Here is a 22,522-nt window from a genome sequence, read left to right on the forward strand (position 1 = left end):
TTTCTTTATATTAATACCACTAGGTATAAGTATGCTCCTATACATGAACATATATACATTCATCCTTGTCTTCCTTTGTGGGCACTTTTCACTTCAAGACAAGCTAAAATATAAAATGCAACAATTACAGATGGATTACAGCCCAATGTTCACATCTGCAGTGTGGTACAAAAGGGTACAAAAATGTTTTTCTTTCAAATAAATAGGTATCAGAAAGTTATATAGAGTTGTAATTTACTTCTATTTAAAAATCTCAAGTCTTCCAGTACTTATCAGCTGCTGTATGTCCAGCAGGAATTGGTGTATTCTTTTCAGGCTGACACAGTGATCTCTGCTGCCTCCTCTACCTCTTTCCAGTGCAGTAGAGGTTTTCTATGCGGATTTGCACCTTCTTTGGACAGTTCCAGACATGAACAGAGGTGGCAGCAGAGAGTAGGAGTACCCCTTTAACACAGTGGATTTGTTGCAATACCTGCAACTGAAATATCCATCCTGTCTGTGCAAAGTCTGAGGGTGCCTTTACATTGAGAGATTTATCTGACAGATTTTTGAACCCAAAGCCAGGAACAGACTATAAACAGAGAACAGGTCATAAAGGAAAGACTGAGATTTCTCCTCTTCTTAAATCCATTCCTGGCTTTGGCTTCAAAAATCTGTCAGATAAATCTCTCCGTGTAAAGGCACCCTAAGAGCGCAAGCCCATAGCATTGCACTGTAAGGTGGGATGCTGGGTCTGTAATACAGATCAAAAGGTAATCCATGTGTGATATAATACAAAGCCTAGCCTGTAAAGTTAGATGCAAACAGAAAGATCATGCGCCTATAGCAGAACATTTGTACTAGATTATAGATACATAATACAGCATGAGGCCTACAGCTGTTTCATAGACAAACCAAGTTGTTCATGAGATCAGATGGGGAGGAATTTTATGTTTTACATGTACATTTAGATTTTATTAAGTTTTTTTACAACTCTATTTAGATTTATGCCTTATTTCCTCTTTTGTCCTTTATGATACTTACTGAATTTCATATATATCATTTTTCATCTCTGCATCCCACAAGCCTTGGCCCTCCATGTCCTCACCTGTAGTGTGCGCTGTTGAGTTTTACAACACGCCACCAGATGAGGTAACATATGTACACACGCTCGTCTCCTCTCTGACATGTTTACTGTTTAGTCACTGGGAGGAGACAAGTCGGACTGACCCAACCAGTCAGGGAGCATAACTCCTCTTCCATCTTGTAATGTGCCTCAGCAAATCCTACTCTGCTACTTACATCACACCACCACACCTGCTGCACCATTCACAACACAACCAGTACTTAGGTGTTATTCAATATGATATAAAAAGCTATATATATATATATATATATATATATATATGAGTCAAATTGTAGCTGCGGTCTTCTTAAAGAAATGATTATTATAATATGATATCAGCTTTTAAGGTTATCATTGAGGGATATTTACACTTGAATGGGATGAGCTGCAATACCAGGCACAGCCTCTGGATGACAGGACTGCTGCTTATAGAAAAAAAAAAAAAACAACAGTTTAAAATATATAAAATGTTATTGCACAAATAAACAGAGCAACGGCCGTTTCACAAATAAAACGCTTCTTCTCGGCTCATTGTGAGCCGAGAAGAAGCGTTTTATACGTGAAACGGCCATCGCTCTGTTTATTTGTGGATAGTACCTGCTATTGATGCCTTCTATGTCCAAATAAAGCATCTTTTAACTGATTTTGGTGAGCTGCCGCACTTCATCTTATCCTTTTGTGCAAAGACTTTACTGGACTGTTTTCTCAAGCTGAGCACCGCCTACGGTAGAGTTACACAAAGCAAGGGAGAGTGACGGTGAGGTCCAAGTTTGGTTTCCTAAAACTGGGGACAGTGCCAGCATACACATCTTGTGTGAATCTATATAAAATGTTATGCCTAGTGTTGAGCATGAGAGGGCGATCCATGACAAAAGGACTTCAGACGTGTGCCTTCACAGAATGTGAACACAGCTTACAGGGGTACTCCAGCAGGAAAAAAAAAACAATTGTTTAAAATCAACTGGTGTCAGAAAGTGCCAGAGATTCCAGGACTTATCAGCTGCTGTATGTCCTGCAGGAAGTGGTATATTCTTTCCAGTGTGACACAGTGCTCTCTGCTGCCACCTCTGTCCATGTCAGGAACTGTCCAGAGCAGTAGAGGTTTTCTATGGGAATTTGCTGCTAGTTCCTGTCATGGACACAGTTGGCAGCAGAGAGCATCGTGTCAAACTAGAAAGAATACACCAGTTCCTGTAGGGCATACAGCAACTGATAAGTACTGGAAGATTTGAGATTTTTAAAGAGACTCTGTCAGCAGGTTTATGCAGAGTAGCAAGAACTAGTAACAGAGAAGCTGAACAGAATGATGTATTACTTTGCTCCTGCTCTGGACAGTTCCTGACATGGACAAAGGTGGCAGCAGAGAGCACTGTGTCAGACTGGAAAGAATATACCACTTCCTGCAGGACATACAGCAGATGATAAGTACTGAAAGACTTATGTACATCAGTAGTATACTGGCAGAAATGTATGCACAATGCACTGTACCCAATAGACCAAACAGTAAACTGGTGACAACGTCCCATCTTTTCCCGACGTACATGTACTTTACTTCTCTGTACTTGGCCTGACCGAGAGTGTCTCTTTAAGTAAATATTCTCTAAACGGCTGATAACAAACCCTATAAGAGGATACAGTAGTCTATGATGCGGGATACATATCTGCCAGTTAAGCGGTCTTTATCAGACATCAGGGCCCGGCCTGCATTTGGCCCTGGAGAATAGTAAGTTGCCATAACAGATTTTTGCAGTGTACCGTTATAAATAGAAGCGCTGTCCTAATCTGACGACCTCAGATATGGCGAGTCCGCTCCTGACATTGCCTGGAATGTTTAACCCCATGAGGCCAAGAAAAAACATAGATATTGCCAGATTGAAACGGGGTAGCTTAGTTTGGGCCTGTACTATAATGTCCAACCAATATCAAGTTAAAAAAGACTTAAACTAAACCATACCCTGATATAGCAGGTATGCCATAGCAGTCATGGTGTCTGCAACGTGTCCAAAGTGCCATACAATGCTATGGGCACCTGGTGCTATGAGTCTTTTTTTTTTTCTTTTTTGATACATAGTTTTTTAGACAAATAATAAAACGATGTTTACATGTTTAAATTAAAGATATCAAGAAATGAAATTTAATAACATATTTCCATATACTTCATTTAGACATCATAAAGTAGGGTCATCCAATCCACATAGGACTCTCTGTACTAGAGAGAGCGCAGCTAATAGAGAGAATAGGGGTCTTGGATCTTTTCCCAAGTCAATAGCGGATTATAATAGGTCCGTTTTGGGCGGTAGCCCGGGGCCCTGAGCTCCTGAGGGGCCCATGGCCCCCCAAACAGACTTATGTTCAGTCATGATTTGTATAAAAATCGCTGCTTTTTACCGCAATTTTGCACAAATCAGGTCAAAACTGCAGCCAGGAGACAATGCAGTAACATTAGAGAATATATTGAAGGACCTTATCAGGTGACGATGATGTCACCACAGGTCCTTTACAGGCTGCATTATGAAGGAAAAAGACTTAAGTTAGTGTCGCCATAGTTACAGTGGTTTTTTTTTTTTTTTGGGGGGGGGGGGGGCAAGCTTGGTGAACAGCCCGGGGCCCATAGTAAAGTTAATCCGCCCCTGGGATAAGTATAAGCAAACAGTTCCACCCATTCATTCATACCAGATAAGTACTGAAAGACTTGAGAATTTTTAATACAAGTAAATGACAAATCTGATGAAATCTTGAAATAATTTTTATGTGAACTATCCCTTTAACAGCATGCATCATAAAAAATGGTATAAATGAAGCCACTCAATAAATTGCATAAGGAAAAGAATCATGTCCAGCAAGATGTGCCCAACCAGTCACACAGTGTGCCACCACTGGGATAGTAAAAATCCCCACTCATTCTGATAGGATCTGAATGTATTCTGGAGTTTGGATTATTTGCAGCAGGTGTAGTCTCCCTGCTTATTATACAAACCTTATAAAGAACATATTAGAGACCTGCAAGTATAGAATACTATGTAGCTATAGGATTGCATGTGGTTGTTCTGCATCTGCAGAGGGTAGTATGCAGGCAAGTATATATCAGTAATGTCATGTAGCTTTCTATGCACTAGGCATTGCATGTGTGATCTGAGCTCCTCTGCTGTCTGTACATGTTAGAAGTCCTGGCTCTCCCCCTGAGCTGGGACAGCAGCAGTGATAGCACAATGCAAGCAGTACAGCCTCCTATGTGCTGGGGATCCCAAGTGCCACTCCTATGTAGGGCATGTGTAATGGCCCCCGCCTCTCCCCTCCCTGCAGGAAGTCTTGTGGAGGAATGAAGTAGAGCAGATCGACTACTTACTGGAAGTTTTACTGCTAGAGAAACAAGGACGACGAGCTGAGACTACAGGGGAGGCTGTCCAGTATGGTGCACTAAGGGATGGACCCTCAGCCATGGATCCTGGGGCTCTGTGCCCTGCTGCTGCTGCAGGGGGGGCTCTGTAGAGAAGGTGAGACTATACACAGGGGGTCCTGGCACAGGAGCTGTGCTGCTTTAGGCCAGGCTAACTCACTGCTTAAAAAGTTGCTGTTTGTGTTGTTGTTTTTTTTCTTCTTTTTGCTGTGATTTTATGTTGTTGTTGTTGTTGATCTTATAAGTGAGGATGTATTCTGTAAATATTGACTATAATGTAAGAAGACAATGTTACAAATTCATAAATATTTAGACTTATATTGTAAACATGTAGAAGGTTCGGAGGGAGTTTGTGAAACTGGGAGAATTGACTGTATACTGCAAGGGAGAGGTAAACTGTGTCCAGGGAGGAGGAAGTGGCTGGGGATACATGTGCTGGCTGGGGAAGGATTAGCTAGTCTCACCTCTTTAGACCTTGGTGTATTCAGAGGCAATTAAAGTTGTTCCTCATCTGGATTGCAGATGTTATTAGGATGGAGATGACCTTAAAAGATCCTTAAAGCTGTGTGTTAGATGGGGATATATAGATGACTTTTTTTTTTTAGCATTAGTGTAACATTTGTTGCAGCAGAAGTATGATCTTTTTGTCATCCAATTTTAAGGTATTTTCTATTATGGCTTCTGGTGTGCAAAGTTGCAGTGTGGTGCAGCTGCTACCAGGATGACTGTGTTTGGAGAAGACAACATGACAGATCACAGCTTGCAACATTGTAAGCTTTGGCTGTCCAGGCATGATGGGAATTGTAGTTTTGCAACAGCTGGAGGGCCAAAGGTTCCCCATCCCTGTTGTAAGAGGTTACTTTACAGCAGTGTTGCAAAAAAAAAAAAAAAAAAAGTTCTCCAGGTAGCTGAATGTCTGTTGGTGGAAGATAAAGACAGGTTAGGAACAATGTGTTTGTAAATATGTCCAAAATGTATACTGCTGACTTAGTTATATCTGCTTCGGGGAAAGATGGTTACATCATGGGGTTGGCTGCTGCTAGGTATTCTGAGGTACAAGAAGCAGGATGTATTGATGATTTTCTAGTCAACTTATTATACAGCTGGTTATGAAAAGGTTAACTTGACAAAGACACCTCCATCTGAAGCTGATGGTAGGACATATATAGGTTTGTGCCTAATGTGTCTTGGCATCCAGGATCATACCACACTAGCCCTTACCCACCACTGAGTTTAGTGTGGGACACCCCAAATTATTCCCTCTGGTGGTGGGTTAAAGGCTGCTTAGTTTTATACTATGGGATATATAATATCAAAAAGCAGAAGGCCAGATATCAGTGTGCAAGAGGGAGGTGAAAGGTTGAAATCCTAATAATGTATAAGGGAATGTCAAGTGAAGCGTGTCATGTTATCAGTGCCGTGTACTGGGATGACTTGCTGTAATGGGGTCCCCACTTGTGCGTCCCCACTGCTGACAATCACAACCGTGCTTCCTGTGCGCAATGACACTGAGAGTAAATTGTCCAGGATCCACCTCCACCCCAGCTCAACTTACAGGCTCTTGTGTGGACATACTTGCCAGACGTAAACACATCAGGCTCTCCCTGCTGCACGCACATTGTCACCCTGTATTTATTAGGCTCCAGCTTACTACTTCAGTCTCTAAAGATGTAATTATTTGATATTACCTGTTGGTACATAAGTCTATATCTGTCTAGACACCTACAACAAGCTTCTTCGATGGCTGCTATGTTAACTCCCTCCCCCTTAACGTATGTGCTAGGATTAGTATGTATCAATATTGAACAAGGGAACGATTAATAAGCTGCACACTTCTTACACCTTTCATTTTATTGGGGAACAAAGAATTAGATAATAAATATATATAGATAATAAATCAAAATCTAACCATCGGATCCGTTCTATCCTGAACATGAGACTTTAGGGACTAATATATTGTACCCGTAGACATATTGGGGGACATTTATCAAGGCTGGTGTACTTGTATGCCAGTCTTACATAAAGCCCTGCCCCCATCTAACTGGCTGGATTTACTAAAAGGAGCATGCCGGTGGGACCTTCACCTACTGCAGACTTGCACAAAAACTCAGGTGTAGATTTCTGCAAGGTTTTTGCCTAAACCATCATAAATTAGGTATGGAAGGAGACCACACCTCCTCTCTGCCTTGCCGCCACCCCATCAGGTGAGCGGGGCTTACGGCTGACATACGTACGCAACAGGTAAGAATCTGCGCCTTTTCTGTGGCGTATTTTTGATAGATGTGCCCCTTCATACTTAATAGTTTAATTGTTGAAATCATCAGAACATTAATCTTCTCTGGTGTGAACATAGGGGCCTATTCCACGTAGTGATAATCAGCCAAATTGGCCCGATTTGGCCGATTATTGCTCTGTGAAATAAGTACAACGATCAGCTGATGACAACGATCATCGGATGATCGTTGATATAGGTTTGAACCTATAATTGTCGGGCGACGACCGCACATCGCTACGTGTTATAGGGACCTGGGGAGAAGAAGACCGCAAGAGGAGCCCTGCAGCCTGGATAGTTAATGTATAAAGTTTAAGCAAGGGCTGCAAGGACATCAGTAACGATGTCCATGCAGCCCTTGTTAAACAATAATCGTGCCGTGTAATAGGCCCAGTAAAGGCCCAGTTTACAGTTATTATCGGGCCCCCATCGGCACGTGTAATAACACCTATAGCCGTATTGTCATTTAATCCACCCCCCCCCCCCAAATAATAATGAAAGCAAAGACAAGAAACTTTGTAAGAAATCTATTACAGAAAGATGCCTCTTTTTCCACTTACCATACTCCTTGCCTCTTCCCCATGCTTTCTGCATTAATCACTCAGAATTTACTGATAAATCTCTATAGGTACATACAAAGATATATAAGTTCACTGAGAGGTCAGTTACAGTCTAAAGAGAGGGGAGAAGGAAGCAGCTGTAGAGGCGATAATCGGCCACACTTGGCCAATTACCAGCTGTAATAGTTTTGTGTAATAAGTTTTAAATGATCAGCCAACATGCATAATTCCGATAACGATAGCGATGGAGCATGGGCAGACCGCCGCTTTTTCCTATGGGCTCCCCGAACAATCTAAAGATTGTTTGGACAGCCACTCATGCTGCTCCCAGCTGCCCCCCACACTCCCCTGCGTGTAATAGCACAGACAGCTAGTGGGAATGAGGAGCAAACGAGCGTTAACCTGACAGGTCGGCACTCGCTTGCTCTGAAATGTCAGGTCGTGTAATACGGCTCTTAAGATCCTGTTACACTCTATACGTATAAACTGTAAGGGGATGGATGTGCTAGAAAATCACTGCCCGGCCCCATTGTTCTCAAAGAGATAAGTTGCTGCCAGACCAGCCGTGCCAAACTTCATGTGTATGGGAAGAAAGGGAGAGATGAGGCTCGTTCATGATATTATAGTAATACCTGCAGCATGGGAATTCAGCCAACCATTTCCAATGTAGGGTCCATGTGAAGTTGGAGAGACCATAAAAAAATATATATCAGATACTTTACCAAGTTACATTAATAGATAGCTTGGCAGGGCAGGGGCATATCTGTGGTGGGTAGAGTGCCAGCAAGCCACTCTGCACATCAGTCTATTTACATACAGGGATAAGGCGGCACACTGAATCTTTTCCGTCTTCACCATTGTTTGTATGCACTAAAGCAAGATTTTCCCTTTAAACCTTCCAGTTTTTCTCTTCTTGCTATCTTGAGACGTGGTTCTGGATAATGTTTTGCAGGCTCCAGTAATGCTGGCTTATTGCAGATAAAATAAATAATTATATAATCACCGCTGCTTCTTCTCATCATAGTCTGCAGGAACGTCTTGCGTTATATGGACCATTCCGAGCTGTAGCATCGGTAAAGGGAAGACACCGATAGCATTGGGTCATAGGAGTCACACGTAAAGATTTATACAATGTAATATAGAAGCAAAAAAAAAAAAAAACACTCCTGAAATATGCATAAGCAATACACCAGAAGATGACAGCTCTGCGGAATATACTCTTAGGGTCATCCATATGTTCTGGAAGGAGCCTTGATATACACCTACTAAATGTAGATGTCATAGAGACTGCTAATCCCTGCAGCAGCTGCTCCTGTCTACATTGCCTGTGACTAAGATATCAGATGCAGTCAAAATAGTGTATGCATCAGATATGGCACAGATCTGCAGTCAGAATGCTGTTTGTTCCATTATAATCCTTCAACACTATTAGTGCTATGAAGATAGGAATTAAAGGGCACTCCAGCAAAAACAAACAAAAAAAACATCAAATCAACTGGTGCCAGAAAGTGCCAGAGATTTGTAATTTACTTACTAAAAATTTCCAGTATTTTAGCACTTATCAGCTGCTGTATGTCCTGCAGGAAGTGGTGTATTCTTTCCAGTCTGGAAAGCAGGAGCGGTTTTCTATGGGGTTTGCTACTGCTCTGGATTGTTCCTGACATGGACAGAGGTGGCAGCAGAGAGCACTGTGTCAGACTGGAAAGAATACACCACTTCCTGCAGGACATACAGCAGCTCATAATTACTGGAAGGTTTTTTAATAGAAGTAAATTACAAATTTCTGGCACTTTCTGACAGCAGTTGATTTGAAATATTTTTTTTTCTCTGCTGGAGTAATCCTTTAAAGTGGTTTTCTGTTCTACCACTAGGATATGGCTTTAATAGCAGATAGCAGTGGTCTGCTGCCGCCGCTCCTATTCCACGGAGTGATGGCAGCAGATCGCTGCTATTTAAAGAGGATGTACCACAAGGTACGTCCTCTTTAACCTCACACAGTAATAGAACGGCGCCGTCATGGAGAAGCCAGTGCCACGGTCCGTTTTTCAAACCGCGGCCCGGTTCCCCTGTATGGCGCCGTTCTTTCCACGGTTACCGGCCGGTGCTCAAGCACTGCAGTTAGGCCGGCCCGCCCCCAGTGGTTGGGAATTCCCTCCCCTCTATGACGCGGCTCCTTTGATTCTAACAGAGCCGCGTCATAGAGGGGAGGGAATTCCCTCCCACTGGGGTCAGTCCGGCCTATCTCCAGTGCTTGAGCACCGGCCCGAGACCCGTGGATAGAACGGCGCCGTACAGGGGGACCTGGCCGCGGTTCAAAAAACAGACCGCGGCACCGGCTTCCCCTTGACGGCACCGTTCTATCCATGTCAGGTTTAAGAGGACGTACCTGGTGGTACATCCTCTTTAAGTAATTTGTTTTTCAACCTGTTGAATAGGGCCTTAACTTCCATGGATAATAAAGTGTTCCTGTCATTTGAAAAAAGTTTTGACGTCTCATGTGACTTATGAAGAGTTTTGATCAGTCATGGTGTGGGTGTTCAGATCTTGACCAATCATTAGAACAAGCCAGGAGAAGTGCATGGCTGACTGCTTCTCTCCCTGCAGGTGATTTATAGACTTGCTATATAATCAACCGTCTCACATGTCTCTGTGTAACTATGTAACAGTGTAACACCATGAGTTATGGAAACAGTATAGCTACACAGTTCCATCAATGCTTTATGTAACTCAACCACCTCCGTGACTGTCCACAGGTCATCCCAGGGAACCTCAGGTCAGATGGTCACAGATGACTTCCCTGCCCTGCTGCCTTATACTGGGGCAGGCCGTCTCTCTGACCAGTGGGAATGTGCTCTAAAGGCAGTTGTAGGGGGAGATCTCGGATAGCTTAGACCTCTGCTCATGTGAAAATCATTATAATCCTATGGATTTACAGCAATGTAATGCTTCTTGCTGAGATTAGATAAAGCCAGTGTTTTGGTGTCCTCAGTGACTTACAAATTGATTTTCCTTCAGGTGACAAACCTGCTCGGGTTCAGAGTTGAAAGAATCCGGAAAAACCTCTTTTTCTAGAGCTGCTTCTTTATGTAAACCACGCCGACCCCTGCACTACCATCAAGGAAACAGCATTGATATGGATGATCATACTAGGAGAAGTTTAAGGGTCCCTTTACACCATGGGTCTCCAAACTGCGGCCCTCCAGCTGTTGCAAAACTACATTTCCCATCATGCCTGGACAGCCAAATCCAAAGCTTTAGCTGTCCAGGCATGATGGGAGTTGTAGTTTTACAACAGCTGGAGGGCCGCAGTTTGGAGAACCATGCTTTACACAGACAGATTATCTGACTGAATTTTTAAGCCAAAATCAGGAATGGATTAGAAAATAGGAGAAATCTCAGTTTTTACTTTATGACCTGTTCTCTGTTTATAGTCTGTTTCTGGCTTTGGCTTCAAAAGTCTGTCAAATAAATCTCTCTGTGTAAAGACACCCTAACACACAGCTAAAACCAGAATGGGGTTGTATGGTCCATGGGGTTGCTATAAAGCAGGGCACAGGAACCTATGGCCCTCCAGCTGTTGCAAAATAAATATGCCCATCATGCCTGGGCAGCCTAAGCTTTCCCCTTCCTTACTGTAAAGCGTATTTCTATGTGCTTTTAAAAGCAGCTCATGTAAGAAGACCATCCCCATAACCATGCACATGCTGTAAAGTGAAACTAACTCAGTTGCCCCTAGCAACCAATCAGATTCCACCTTTCATTTTCCATAGAGCCTGTAAGGAATGAAAGGTGGAATCTGATTGGTTGCTAGGAGCAACTGAGCCAGTTTCACTTTACACCAAGTTTGATAAATCTCCCCCCATGTTTAATAAATCTCCCGCTATGGTTGATAAATCTTCCCCATGTTCCCACACAGTATTTTTAGGGTGCCTTCACACCGACCAGATCCGCTGCTGCATGTCAGGCTCCCATCGGTCCCGCTCAGCCAATTGGCACCACTGATTGGCTGAGCGGGACCGGAGTCGGGAGCCTGACATGCAGCTGCGTCGCCAGAGCAGGTAATGTATAATCTCGACGGCGGGGTGGCAGGGCTGCGGGCAACAGGGGGTTAAAGCACATACTCAAAGCAGGATGTCAATCCCGCTGCGAGTATGTGCTCTATACAAATTAATGAGACTGGATCCGCAGCGGATCTCACTGCTAATCCGCAGCATGAGATCTGCTGCGGATCCGGTAGGTGTGAAGGCACCCTTACTCAGTATTTTGGTCAGTATTTTGCAACCAAAACCAGGAGTGGACTGAAAACACAGAAAGGCTATGTTTACACACTGTTGAAATTTAGTGGATGGACGTCATTTAATGGCAAATAACGGCCGTTATTTCAATTGCAGTCATCCACTAAATTTCAACAGTGTGTGAACATAGCCTTTCTGTGTTTTCTGATTTAATGGTTTTTATTAAGGTTTTTTGAATAAAGAAAACAGTAGTAAACAATTAGTATACAAGAAAACGGTATACACATGAGATGTACAGTTTAAAGTATATATCAATTTTCGTTTTGGATGCAAAATACTGACCAAAATACTGTATGGGAAATGTGTAATCTGCAAATGAAACCAAATAAGAAGAAAAGAGTTTGTACAAGTATCTAGAGTTCGTAAAAAAAGGAGTGCATTCCCTTAAGGCCAGTTTCACACTGATGTATATTTGCCTGACAGCTATCAGTACAGACCCGTGCTCCAGGCCACAGTGCGGTGACATATTAGTGTGAGACCGGCCAGAGACTGGTTTCTGTATACCGGGGTGTAATTAGTGGAAATGGCTGATTACATGCTCATATGGTGTACTTACAGCGTGATATTGCTTTCACGCTCTCTGTCTAGCAATAGTGTTGTATGCCTATAGTGGATTTTTCATCCAAAATAAATAAAAGCATGTATCTAATCTGAACAAATATACGCAACACCATGGGAAATAGCCTAAAGGCTATGGACACCTTTGCTCTAATTTATTTTTTATTTTTGTTTCCTGAATTCAAAATGAAGTTGCTAAATAGTTTTCTTTAGAAATCTCCTACCATTACTCAGAGAATGATAAGATGAATCTGTCTGGCAGACTTTCTACTCTCTCATTGTTAGGGATGGGGGGGGGAGTTATGTACCAGCTTACAGAGTGGACAGGGGGAGGAGAAACATAGGAGGATAACGCACAGGTTGGAAAAGGGGAGTAGAGAATCATATAGACTGGGCACAGGTTTAGAGAGAATATACAGCAAAAGTAAGCAAAATCTTTAATTAAGACCTATAGAAAAAAATGCTTTCTTGGCCATAATAAGTACAACGCATAGAGGTAGTATTGAGCTCACTTTCCGACTGTTCAGTTGACACTGCAGCTTTTCTAATTTCAAGAATGGGCCAGGTTGTAGTACCAGGATTAGGTGACCACTGCAGTGTTTAAATAATTAAAGCTCATTTATATTTCCACCAGTCGAACATTATTTTAAGGATAACCCATCAGGATATAAGTCACACAGAACCCTTTTGAAGCAATGAAAGTATAGTGGGACTGTTTTTTTTTTTTTCTGTTTGTCATGGTGGCTTTTTATTACTTTACTCAATATGTTCTGTGTACCTAAGTACAAATAGAAATTGACACCAAGCAAAACTCTTACTTGCACCAGGCAAACTAAACCAATGCCAGGGCCCACTGGGCTTGGGGTGGGGTGGGGTGGGCAATGAACATTTGGGTAAAAATGCCCTGTCATTGTCAAGCAGAGAGTAGGATAGTCAAGGATACCACTGTTAACAATCCAATACGAGAGATAATGGAATTGGGGCACTCACCTGACTTTTCTCTTCAGGCTTTATTTATTTACACCGGACGGGAAAACGGGTGAGGGAGGACGTACAAAAGTTCAAACAGCTGTTGTACCTGTATCCCCACTCGGTGTATCTTCTTGTGTCTTTGAACTACAATAAGGCCTGAAGAGAAAAGTCTGGTGAGTGCCGCAATTCCATTATATCTCATATTAGATTATTATCAGTGGCTTGTGTCCTTGTCTGTTGAGCACCACTATTGTCTCTGCATATTCTCCGGCTTCCTCAGGGGACTCTGGATTGTAGCGCTCATACCGCTGAGTGTGAATAAGGTTGTGCCGGATGCTGTATTGTTCCCTTATTGTGAGTGTAAGGATACCACTGTGTCTGCTGTCCTAGGGCCAAAGAGATACATGGAAGATGAGGGGCTGCATAGCAACGATAAATAGTAGGCCTCTCTAAGATGCTTCTTGGGACTCCATCCAATTTTTATAAGTGTATTTTGACCTTGTTTTACACATGTTCTTATCATTCATGAATATAGGGGAATACCCACCACATGGGTTTTCTTTATGGTACATTTCTTCTTACCTAGATCCAACATACACCAAGGGCCAGCCCCGATCCCTGGATCCATAGATCAGTGATAATACAAAGAATTCATTTAAGGAAGATAAATAATTTAAAGACATGTGAATAATCCTATTCCATGATCAGAAATCTTGTTTTTACACACCTCTAGGAAAGTGTTTTGTGAGCCTTCTACATACTTTCCAAGAAACACCGGAGCACCAGTTCCGTCCTCCCTTGGCCAATGTAAACTTCTGCTGCTCTGCAAATTCCTACATGTTTTCCCATAAAATTAGGCATTTAGGGCGTAATCCTGGATGAGTAAAGTGTGTGATCAGCATTGATCTTGATCGAGTATCCAGGAGGAGTATCCAGGAGGTTCATGTATGTCATCAATATTAGTTCAGGACTATGGCTGCCTTTGGGGAGGGGTAATCTCTGTTGGGGGCTGATCTCTCCAAGAATATAAGGGATCAGGAGGAAAAATTTAACAAACCTGATGCCTATCTCCACCAACATCATCTGGCGGACAGTCGGGAGGCCTCCATACACCTTATACTGTTGGCCAAACCCACCTTCTAGCAGCGGTGACTTTTATATAAGTTGCATGGGGGACTTTAAAGCAAATGTACCACTAGGTACATCACTTTTTGTTTCTTACATGAACAGACCTGCGCCAGTGCTGCTGTCTTTTTTTGAACCGCCGCTCAGTTTCCGCACACAGCGCCAGTCTAATCCCGCGCACCTCTCTGACATGGCTGCGCTGGTTTGTTTATGTAAAAAACACAAAGCAATGTACCTAGTGGTACATTTGTTTTAAAGGTCTGAATAAATGTGACAGTAAAGCTGCATTCACTGTACAGTTCCCCCGCTCCCAGCCTCTTATAACAGATGCTGCCCGGGCGGGGGGAGAAGTCCGTTACTGGCATTCCACGTCCATGTTCTGAGCGGAACACGGAACGTGTAAATGCAGCCTAAGGGTCCTATTACATGAGCCGACTATGGCCCAATCATCTTACCGAATAAGTGCCAATCTTCTAGATCGGCGCTCGTTTACTGGACCGTTAGCTATGTCCATGCAGCCCTTTTCCAAACACTTGTTATCTTACCTCTTCCTGCTCCCTGGCTTCTTTCCTGTGCTCTGCAGAAGTCTGGGAGTGGGGAGAGGTAAGGTAACAGGTGTTTGGGCAATCGTCAGCCGTGCATCCCTATTGCACGTAGCAATGCATTGTCGGCTCCCGGCGATTTTAGGTCCAAACCTAAACCAATGATCAGCTGATGATTGTTAAACAATATGAAAAGCGTGAGTGCACACTGGATAAATGATAATAATGAGGAGTGCAAGCTTCCTCAAAAAAAACATAGGAAACTAAAAAGAAAAAGTGTCTGAGGAAAAAAACGTTCTGCGCATCCAAAAATTATCCAAAAATCATCCAAAAATGCACAAACAGTGGTACAAACCAAAATGAGAGTCTGTGAGAAGATGAGAGTGACCCCGGCACTAACCCTAACCCTACCCTTATTTTAAGTGCTTTATGTTTTGGGTACCCATCTGCCATGTGATGACGGCGCCTGGACGTCATGTGACGGTCCAGGTGAGCCATCGCATTGCGTCTACTTCTCACATCCATAGGTTCACATCTTTATAAATATATAAATTATTGGTATTTTTATCATTGGATGATCGAGCGCTACCATACGATATGGTGTTTGTCTGGTTGTTTATTGTTCGGATAATAACTCCTTGAATAACACTATCATGTGAGTCACCCACATCATGTGACGTCATCGGGTCATGTGACAGCTTGGGTTAGCTAGCGGACTTTGGTGTCTGATATTGTGACTATGAGGTTGAAATCTCGCAAGATAAATCCATCATGTGACTGGACCAGATTTTGACTGCCACTCTATATGAGCTTCTACTTCCGGTCTAGGCGCCATGTTGGACGCCGGTCATGCCGATATTAATGCTCCACCTGTGAGTATTGCCGCTACTGGTCTATGATTGGTACAGCATTTATTTTTTTGCATATAAAACGGTGTACATTGTGAGTTGCATCACAGACCCCTGATGAAGTCAGCATTTTGCTGACGGAACGCGTGGGATAGGGTTAGTGCCGGGGTCACTCTCATCTTCTCACAGACTCTCATTTTGGTTTGTACCACTGTTTGTGCATTTAGCAATATTATTTAGTGTTATATATCTTTTGCACTGTATTTTATGTTTGCTAATGCAGTACGGACATGTTATACTTTTACATCTGTATATTTGTGAGAGATACCAAATTTATATGTGACATTCATTCATGTGGAGGATCCCGGTTGGGGGGGTTGATCTATTGCATTCTTCCTCCTTGGAGTTAGGTTTTTATTGCTGTATACAGCCTTTTTTTTTTCTGTGTGTTTTCTTAACTTTTGTACAATAAAAATTTTGTCTTATATATAATTTTTGGATGTGCAGAGCGTTTTTTCCCTCAGACACTTTTTCTTTTCTTGATGATTGTTGTCATCGGCTGATCATTGTCTCTATTACACGGAGCGATAATCGTCTGAATTGTCTGATTATGGCTCCGTGTAGTAGAGACAACGATTGGATTTTAATAAAGATGGGCGAACCTGGAGCATGCTCGAGTCCATCCGAACCCGAACTTTCGCCATTTGATTAGCGGTGGCTGCTGAATTTGGATAAAGCCCTAAGGCTATGTGGAAAACATGGGTATAGTCATTGGCTGTATCCATGTTTTCCAGACAACCTTAGAGCTTTATCCAAGTTCAGCAGCCCCAGCTAATCAAATGCCGAACGTTCAGGTTCGGATCGACTCTAACCCGAACCCGGTTCGCTCATCTCTAGATTTTAACCATCTGATATATACTCACCGGCCACTTTATTAGGTACACCATGCTAGTAACTGGTGGTCTTCTGCTGCTGTAGCCCATCTGCCTCAAAGTTCGAGGTACTGTGCGTTCAGAGATGCTCTTCTGCCTACCTTGGTTGTAACGGTTGGCTATTTGAGTCACTGTTGCCTTTCTATCAGCTCGAACCAGTCTGCCCATTCTCCTCTGACCTCTGGCATCAACAAAGCATTTCCGCCCACAGAACTGCCGCTCACTGGATGTTTTTTCTTTTTCGAACCATTCTCTGTAAACCCTAGAGATGGTTGTGCGTGAAAATCCCAGTAGATCAGCAGTTTCTGAAATACTCAGACCAGCCCTTCTGGCACCAACAACCATGCCACATTCAAAGGCACTCAAATCACCTTTCTTCCCCATACTAATGCTCGGTTTGAACTGCAGGAGATTGTCTTGACCATGTCTACATGTTGCTGCCATGTGATTGGCTGATTAGAAATTAAGTGGTAACGTGCAGTTGGACAGGTGTACCTAATAAAGTGGCCGGTGAGTGTATGTCCTCTTGTACAGAAGATCACTGTATTTGACCTCTATGGCATTGAAATCTGCTTTTGTTATCATAGTAGTAAAATAAGTAAACTGTGTATTAGGCTATTTGGGAGCTGTGGACCCCCCTCTACTGCTATATTGTCTGGAGCGTGTGTGCAAAGTAACTATTATTTCTATGCTGCAGATAACAACCTGTTAGACTTTGAACGCAGATACAGACAGATGATATCCGGGTCCACAGTTCTAGGAAATACCGAGGCATTGCATTCTATCAATAACTCAGACGTTTCTGAATGTAAACAAAGCTTAGATGGGCACTGCCACTTAAAAAGAGAGAGTGAAGCGCTTAGCCATGTGCTTCTCATGACAAATCAAAACTTGGCATGTCTCAAGGACATGTCATTTATTTTTTTATGTGACAGGTACACTTAAAAAAAGTAAAGTAAAAGTGAAGACCTGTCTGTTTTCTTCCCGAAACAGTGACACTTCTTTCCACAGGTGGTGGTTGGTATTGCAGCTGATCACTACCTATGGACTGGTGTGCTGGTCTCTGAAACGGAGCAGCTCCACTCCTGATCATGTCCTGCCTACACAGGTGTATGGTTTGTCACAATACATTGTAATGAGCCAAGCCATTCAGGACTGGATTTTAACCCTATAACCCTTATAACAAGCAGAGATCTTACAATAATATGGGACTGTATACACTGTATGTACAGTGGTGCCTTGGATTACGAGCATAATTCGTTCCGGGGCCGTGCTTGTAATCCAAATCACTTTTAAACCAAAGCAAATTTCTCCATAAGACATGATTTAAATGACGACAATTGGTTCCACAACCCAAAATAATGATTTTTATTCTAAATAGCATGTAGAACACATGAAACAAACTTTTAGAAACAGCTGAATATGTGATATTATAAGTTACTGTACAGTATAGCAATCAGCATGTGCAGTATAATGTATAGTAAGTGCCTAAACCTGAAAAACAGCAGCAGTTTGTAGATAGAGGATAGAACTGCAGATCCACATAATGCAGTAGCGTAGTACAACAGGCTAGAATAGAGAAGCAGGGCTGCTGTCAGAGGTCTGTGTGGTCACATGACAGCAATGGGGTGTGTTCAGCATGGACAAATCAGGAAGTGAGAATCAGAGCTGTGCAGGAGGACATTGACAGAGACTTTTCTATACAGCAGTGTGAATGGCTGAGTGTGAGTGCAGTCACATTATAGCAGCAGTGTGTATAGCTGAGTGTAAGTTCAGGCACATTATAGCAGGAATGGAGAGGATGGGAAACACAAGGATTGACAGAGACTGCAGGGAGCATGAAGGAATGAGCAGGGTAGATGTGGGCACAGTATAGCAGCAGTCTCTGTCCGGGGAGAGAGGGGTTACAGCTATGAAGAGATTACCTCCACAGTCCTGTCACCTGATGCAAGCCTCAGCCTGAAGGGGGATCTGCTATGATTTGGAAGGTGAGGGAGACTTTCTGGGTCAGAGCACAGTGCTGTAGGTCCCACTATGCAGACCATGTCCCTTCCCCCACTTGCCCTCCCACCCAGTACGAGGAGCTTTTAAACCAAAGCAATGCTCTTACACCAAGTCACAATTTTGAAAAACTGTGAACTCTTCTTGCAAAACGCTCTTAATCCAAGTTACTCTTAAACCGAGGTACCACTGTATATGAAACTAGAAAATCCCTTTAAGAGCTTGGTGACAGAACTAGAACTAGAAATCATGCACAACCATAAAGGCTGCTAATGCTGCGTTTACACGAAACGCTAATTGGCCCGATCGTACGATTAACGATGTCGGAGTAACAATTTTTTTTTCCTAACCAACAGCGTTTAGACGGTACGATATATCGTACGGAAAAATCGTTTTGCGATCGTTTAAAGATCGCCCGCCCGCAGCCCGGCCCCCCGCTCACAGCCCGGCCCCACGGTCAACCGCAGCCCCCTGCGCCGCCCCGATCGCCACCCCCGCCGCTCCGATCGCATACCTTACCTGCTCCGCGTAGCAGGTGTTCGAAATCCTCACCTCTCCTCTTCAGTGCATTGATTGGCTGAAGAGGGGAGGCGGGAATTTCAAACGGCTCCTCTTCAGCCAATCAGTACTGAAGAGGAGAACTGATTGGCTGAAGAGGAGCCGTTTGAAATTCCTGGCTCTCCTCTTCAGCCAATCAATGCACTGAAGAGGGGAGCCGGGAATTTTGAACACCTGCTACGCGGAGCAGGTAAGGTATGCTCGTGGCCAGGGCTGCGGGGGTGATTGGAGCGGCGGGGGTGGCGATCAGAGCGGTGGCAGGGATGGCGATCGAGCCGGCGCAGGGGGCTGCTGATGAGCGGGGGGCCGGGCTGCTAGCGGGGGGGCCGGGCTGCGAGCGGCGGGGGCGGGCTGCGAGCCGGGCTGCGGATGAGCAGGGGTCCGGGCTGCGGGCGGCTGGACTTTCGCGCGACGACTGTTTACACGGAAAGATCAGCGAATTTTTTACGAACGACGATTTAAGAACAAGTAAGATCAAAATGAACGATTTCTTGTTCGTCGTTTGATCGTTCGCTGTGTTTACACGGAACGATTATCGTTCGAATTCGATCGTTATCGTGCAAATTCGCACGATAATCGTTCCGTGTAAACGCAGCATTAGGCAACTCATTCACTATGCCATCAATGAAGATTTCCTTAGTGCAGGTCACATATGTCTAGTGATCCACTATTGTTGCTTAAGGTGCATGGTTGCACTGGTATAAAAAAAACATTGCAGCATTTTTTCATCCAACCAGAAAGCAGTGATACTGGATAGCTGCAGCTCATGGGACATATATGTGCAGAACTCTGCTAAAACCTGCATTTCAGTTGTGATTCAGCTAGCTATAAAAGCCTCTGTTTACAGGGAATTACTATAATTATAGCCTATAGACAAGCCTTTATTATTTTCTGGTGTTTGGCTGCAACAAAAATAACCTCAGTTTATGTCCCCAAGTGAAAGAGAATAATACCGTGCACAATGCTCGGCTATTGAACCGTCACATACTTGTTGGATAATCATGCACAAAGAAAACAGAACTACGACATGTGATGACCTTTCCGTGATGTAGGTGTAACTGAGATGAGCTAGAATAGATGACTATATGTACCTTATTTACAGTACCTCCACCGACTGTCTGTGCCTGAGTGTCCTGTAGAAGGTCGGCTGAAGATCACTAGGGTTAAAACTTTGGTGGCATCATTTGGTGGAGCAAAGTGTCATATACACCTAGGAGTTCCTACAACTCTCATGGTGGTGGTAAAGGTTCCCAAAATGGACAGTAGTTTGGCACATCAGGTATATAGGACTGCAGCACATATCGGTTGCATGCAGTATTAGGCTATGTTCACACTACGTATCTTTCCGGCCGTAGTGCGAACCGCGAATATACGAACGTAGTTTTGAGGTATGTTAGCGGTTCGTACGCATCCGTCCGCATGCCGATTTTTCCCACGCCCGTAGTTTCAGACGCACATGTACAGCGGCGTACGAAATGCGGCCGGACTCAGTGTGAACATAGCCTAAATCTGTAAAACTTTATGACAGTTGATCTGTGTCTCAATAACAGAGCTAGTAAAAGTACCCACAGTACCAACTACAATGCCTTAAAATCACTATGACACTGTGCCTCAGTAGTATAGTAGCAGTCTCCACAATAGCAACTACTATGCCACAATAGAGTATCATGTCACAGTGCCTTAAGTGCGAGTAACAGTACCCACAATGCCAATGACAACGCTTCAATAGCAGTACCATGCCATGAGACAGTAGAGCAATACCAGTGCTAGTAAAGTACTGACATAGTATTGCCATTCTCTAGTTACCCAAAAGGCTACACTTTTCTATGAATACAATGTTATGCTAATGTATCAGTATGTATGCTATGGGTGATATATTGTCTTATGCATGGAGAACTGTTGGTATGTTCAGTATATGCGCCAGGAGCTTTCCCAGCACATACTGAACTGAACGTGTTCTCATAACAAGATGTGAACAGATTCTTGCAGAAAAGTGTCTCAGTTCCTCATAGCAGTTCCTTGTCAAAGTGCCACCGTCACAGTACCATGCAACCGTTCAGTGAGGCATTGGGGCATTGTATGGGTTCTGTATAGATCTGGTTAGTGGCACTTTAATGGTAGGTACCTATTTCTGCTTTCCCGCGCTCAACTACGCGCTTAGTACAAGGTGAGACTGCAGTTAGCTATTAACCAGATACCATCGGTAACAATAATGGCAAGAGTAAAAGGGCAGAGATTGATTACCTTATCCCAAAACAATCCACTGTACACATGGTAGAGTCTGTGTGTATGGCAGCATGTCTGCCAATCTCACCGGTTCATTACAAGGCTCTCAGAGTTCTCCTTTTGTGCTTATTTTGATGTCTATGACCTCATGAACATTGCAGTATTACAGATCCATGATGCGTGGACCTTGCTGTGGGCCTCTTACTGTACAGTCATGTGTGGCATACATGAACACACAAGGGTGGCAAGACGGTTATATAGATCCAAAGGGGCCTTATAAGCCACTATACAGGGATCGTGCACTTTGCCATGACACATTGTCTTATACAGTTTATATTACTATTATATATATATATATATATATTACCATAAGGTGGCCGAATTTCATGGCAGAGCTCTCCGTCGCGGAATCCTGCCTGCCTCAGTGTCCCACAGTCTCGCTCCCGCCGCTCTCCGTGGAAAGAGTTGATATGTCGAATTCCGCTGATTTTGCTCAGTGTGAACGTATATAGTAAATTAAATAAAATAAATTAAAGGGGTAGTCCATTTTATTTTCTTTTTTTTTTCTTCAAATCAAGTGGTGTCAGAAAGTTACACAGATTTGTAAACTACTTCTATTTGAAAATCTCAAGTCTTCAAGTATCTATCAGCTGCTGTATGTCCTGCAGGAAGTGGTGTATTCTTCCAGTCTGAAACCGCGGTCTCTGCTGTTTTGCACTCTCTGCTGTTTTGCACGCAGGTTGTTGCACGCATGCGCTGTTGGCAGAAGAGCGTCGCACGCACATTGAACATTCCAACCAAGGGCTTTGTTCTTCCGCCCTCCAGTGTTCCCAGGAGTGCGCCACCAAGGGTATTGTTGTTGCAGGCGTGAACTGGAAAATCGGCTTATGCAACTCTTGCCTCAACGGCACATGCGCGCAACAACATGACAACAACAGGGAGCAGGGGGCAGGCCAGTGGGAGGAAGTAATGGTGAGGCACGCTCGAGGTGTGGCCTAAACACCAAGCCATTACTCCTCTTTGACACTTGGTTAGAGTGCGACACCTATACTACACAGTCAGCACCTGGGGTCCGGTCTGGGAGCTGACAGATTCCTTTTAAATTTAAATTAAAGGGACATTCCCATCTGA

General features: G+C 43.5%; 1 protein-coding gene across 1 annotated transcript in view; it reads left to right on the forward strand.

Moving 5' to 3' along the window:
• Window positions 1–4,396: 4,396 nt before the first annotated feature.
• Window positions 4,397–22,522, forward strand: part of ERBB2 (erb-b2 receptor tyrosine kinase 2) — a 64,127-nt gene continuing 46,001 nt past the window's right edge. Inside the window, exon 1 of the mRNA XM_069952274.1 lies at window positions 4,397–4,599. Within this exon, the coding sequence (XP_069808375.1) occupies window positions 4,530–4,599 (70 nt within the window). The 5' untranslated portion in view covers window positions 4,397–4,529. The remainder of the gene's footprint in view (window positions 4,600–22,522) is intronic.

This window comes from Dendropsophus ebraccatus, chromosome 14, assembly GCF_027789765.1.
Source record: "Dendropsophus ebraccatus isolate aDenEbr1 chromosome 14, aDenEbr1.pat, whole genome shotgun sequence".
Taxonomy (NCBI): domain Eukaryota; kingdom Metazoa; phylum Chordata; class Amphibia; order Anura; family Hylidae; genus Dendropsophus; species Dendropsophus ebraccatus.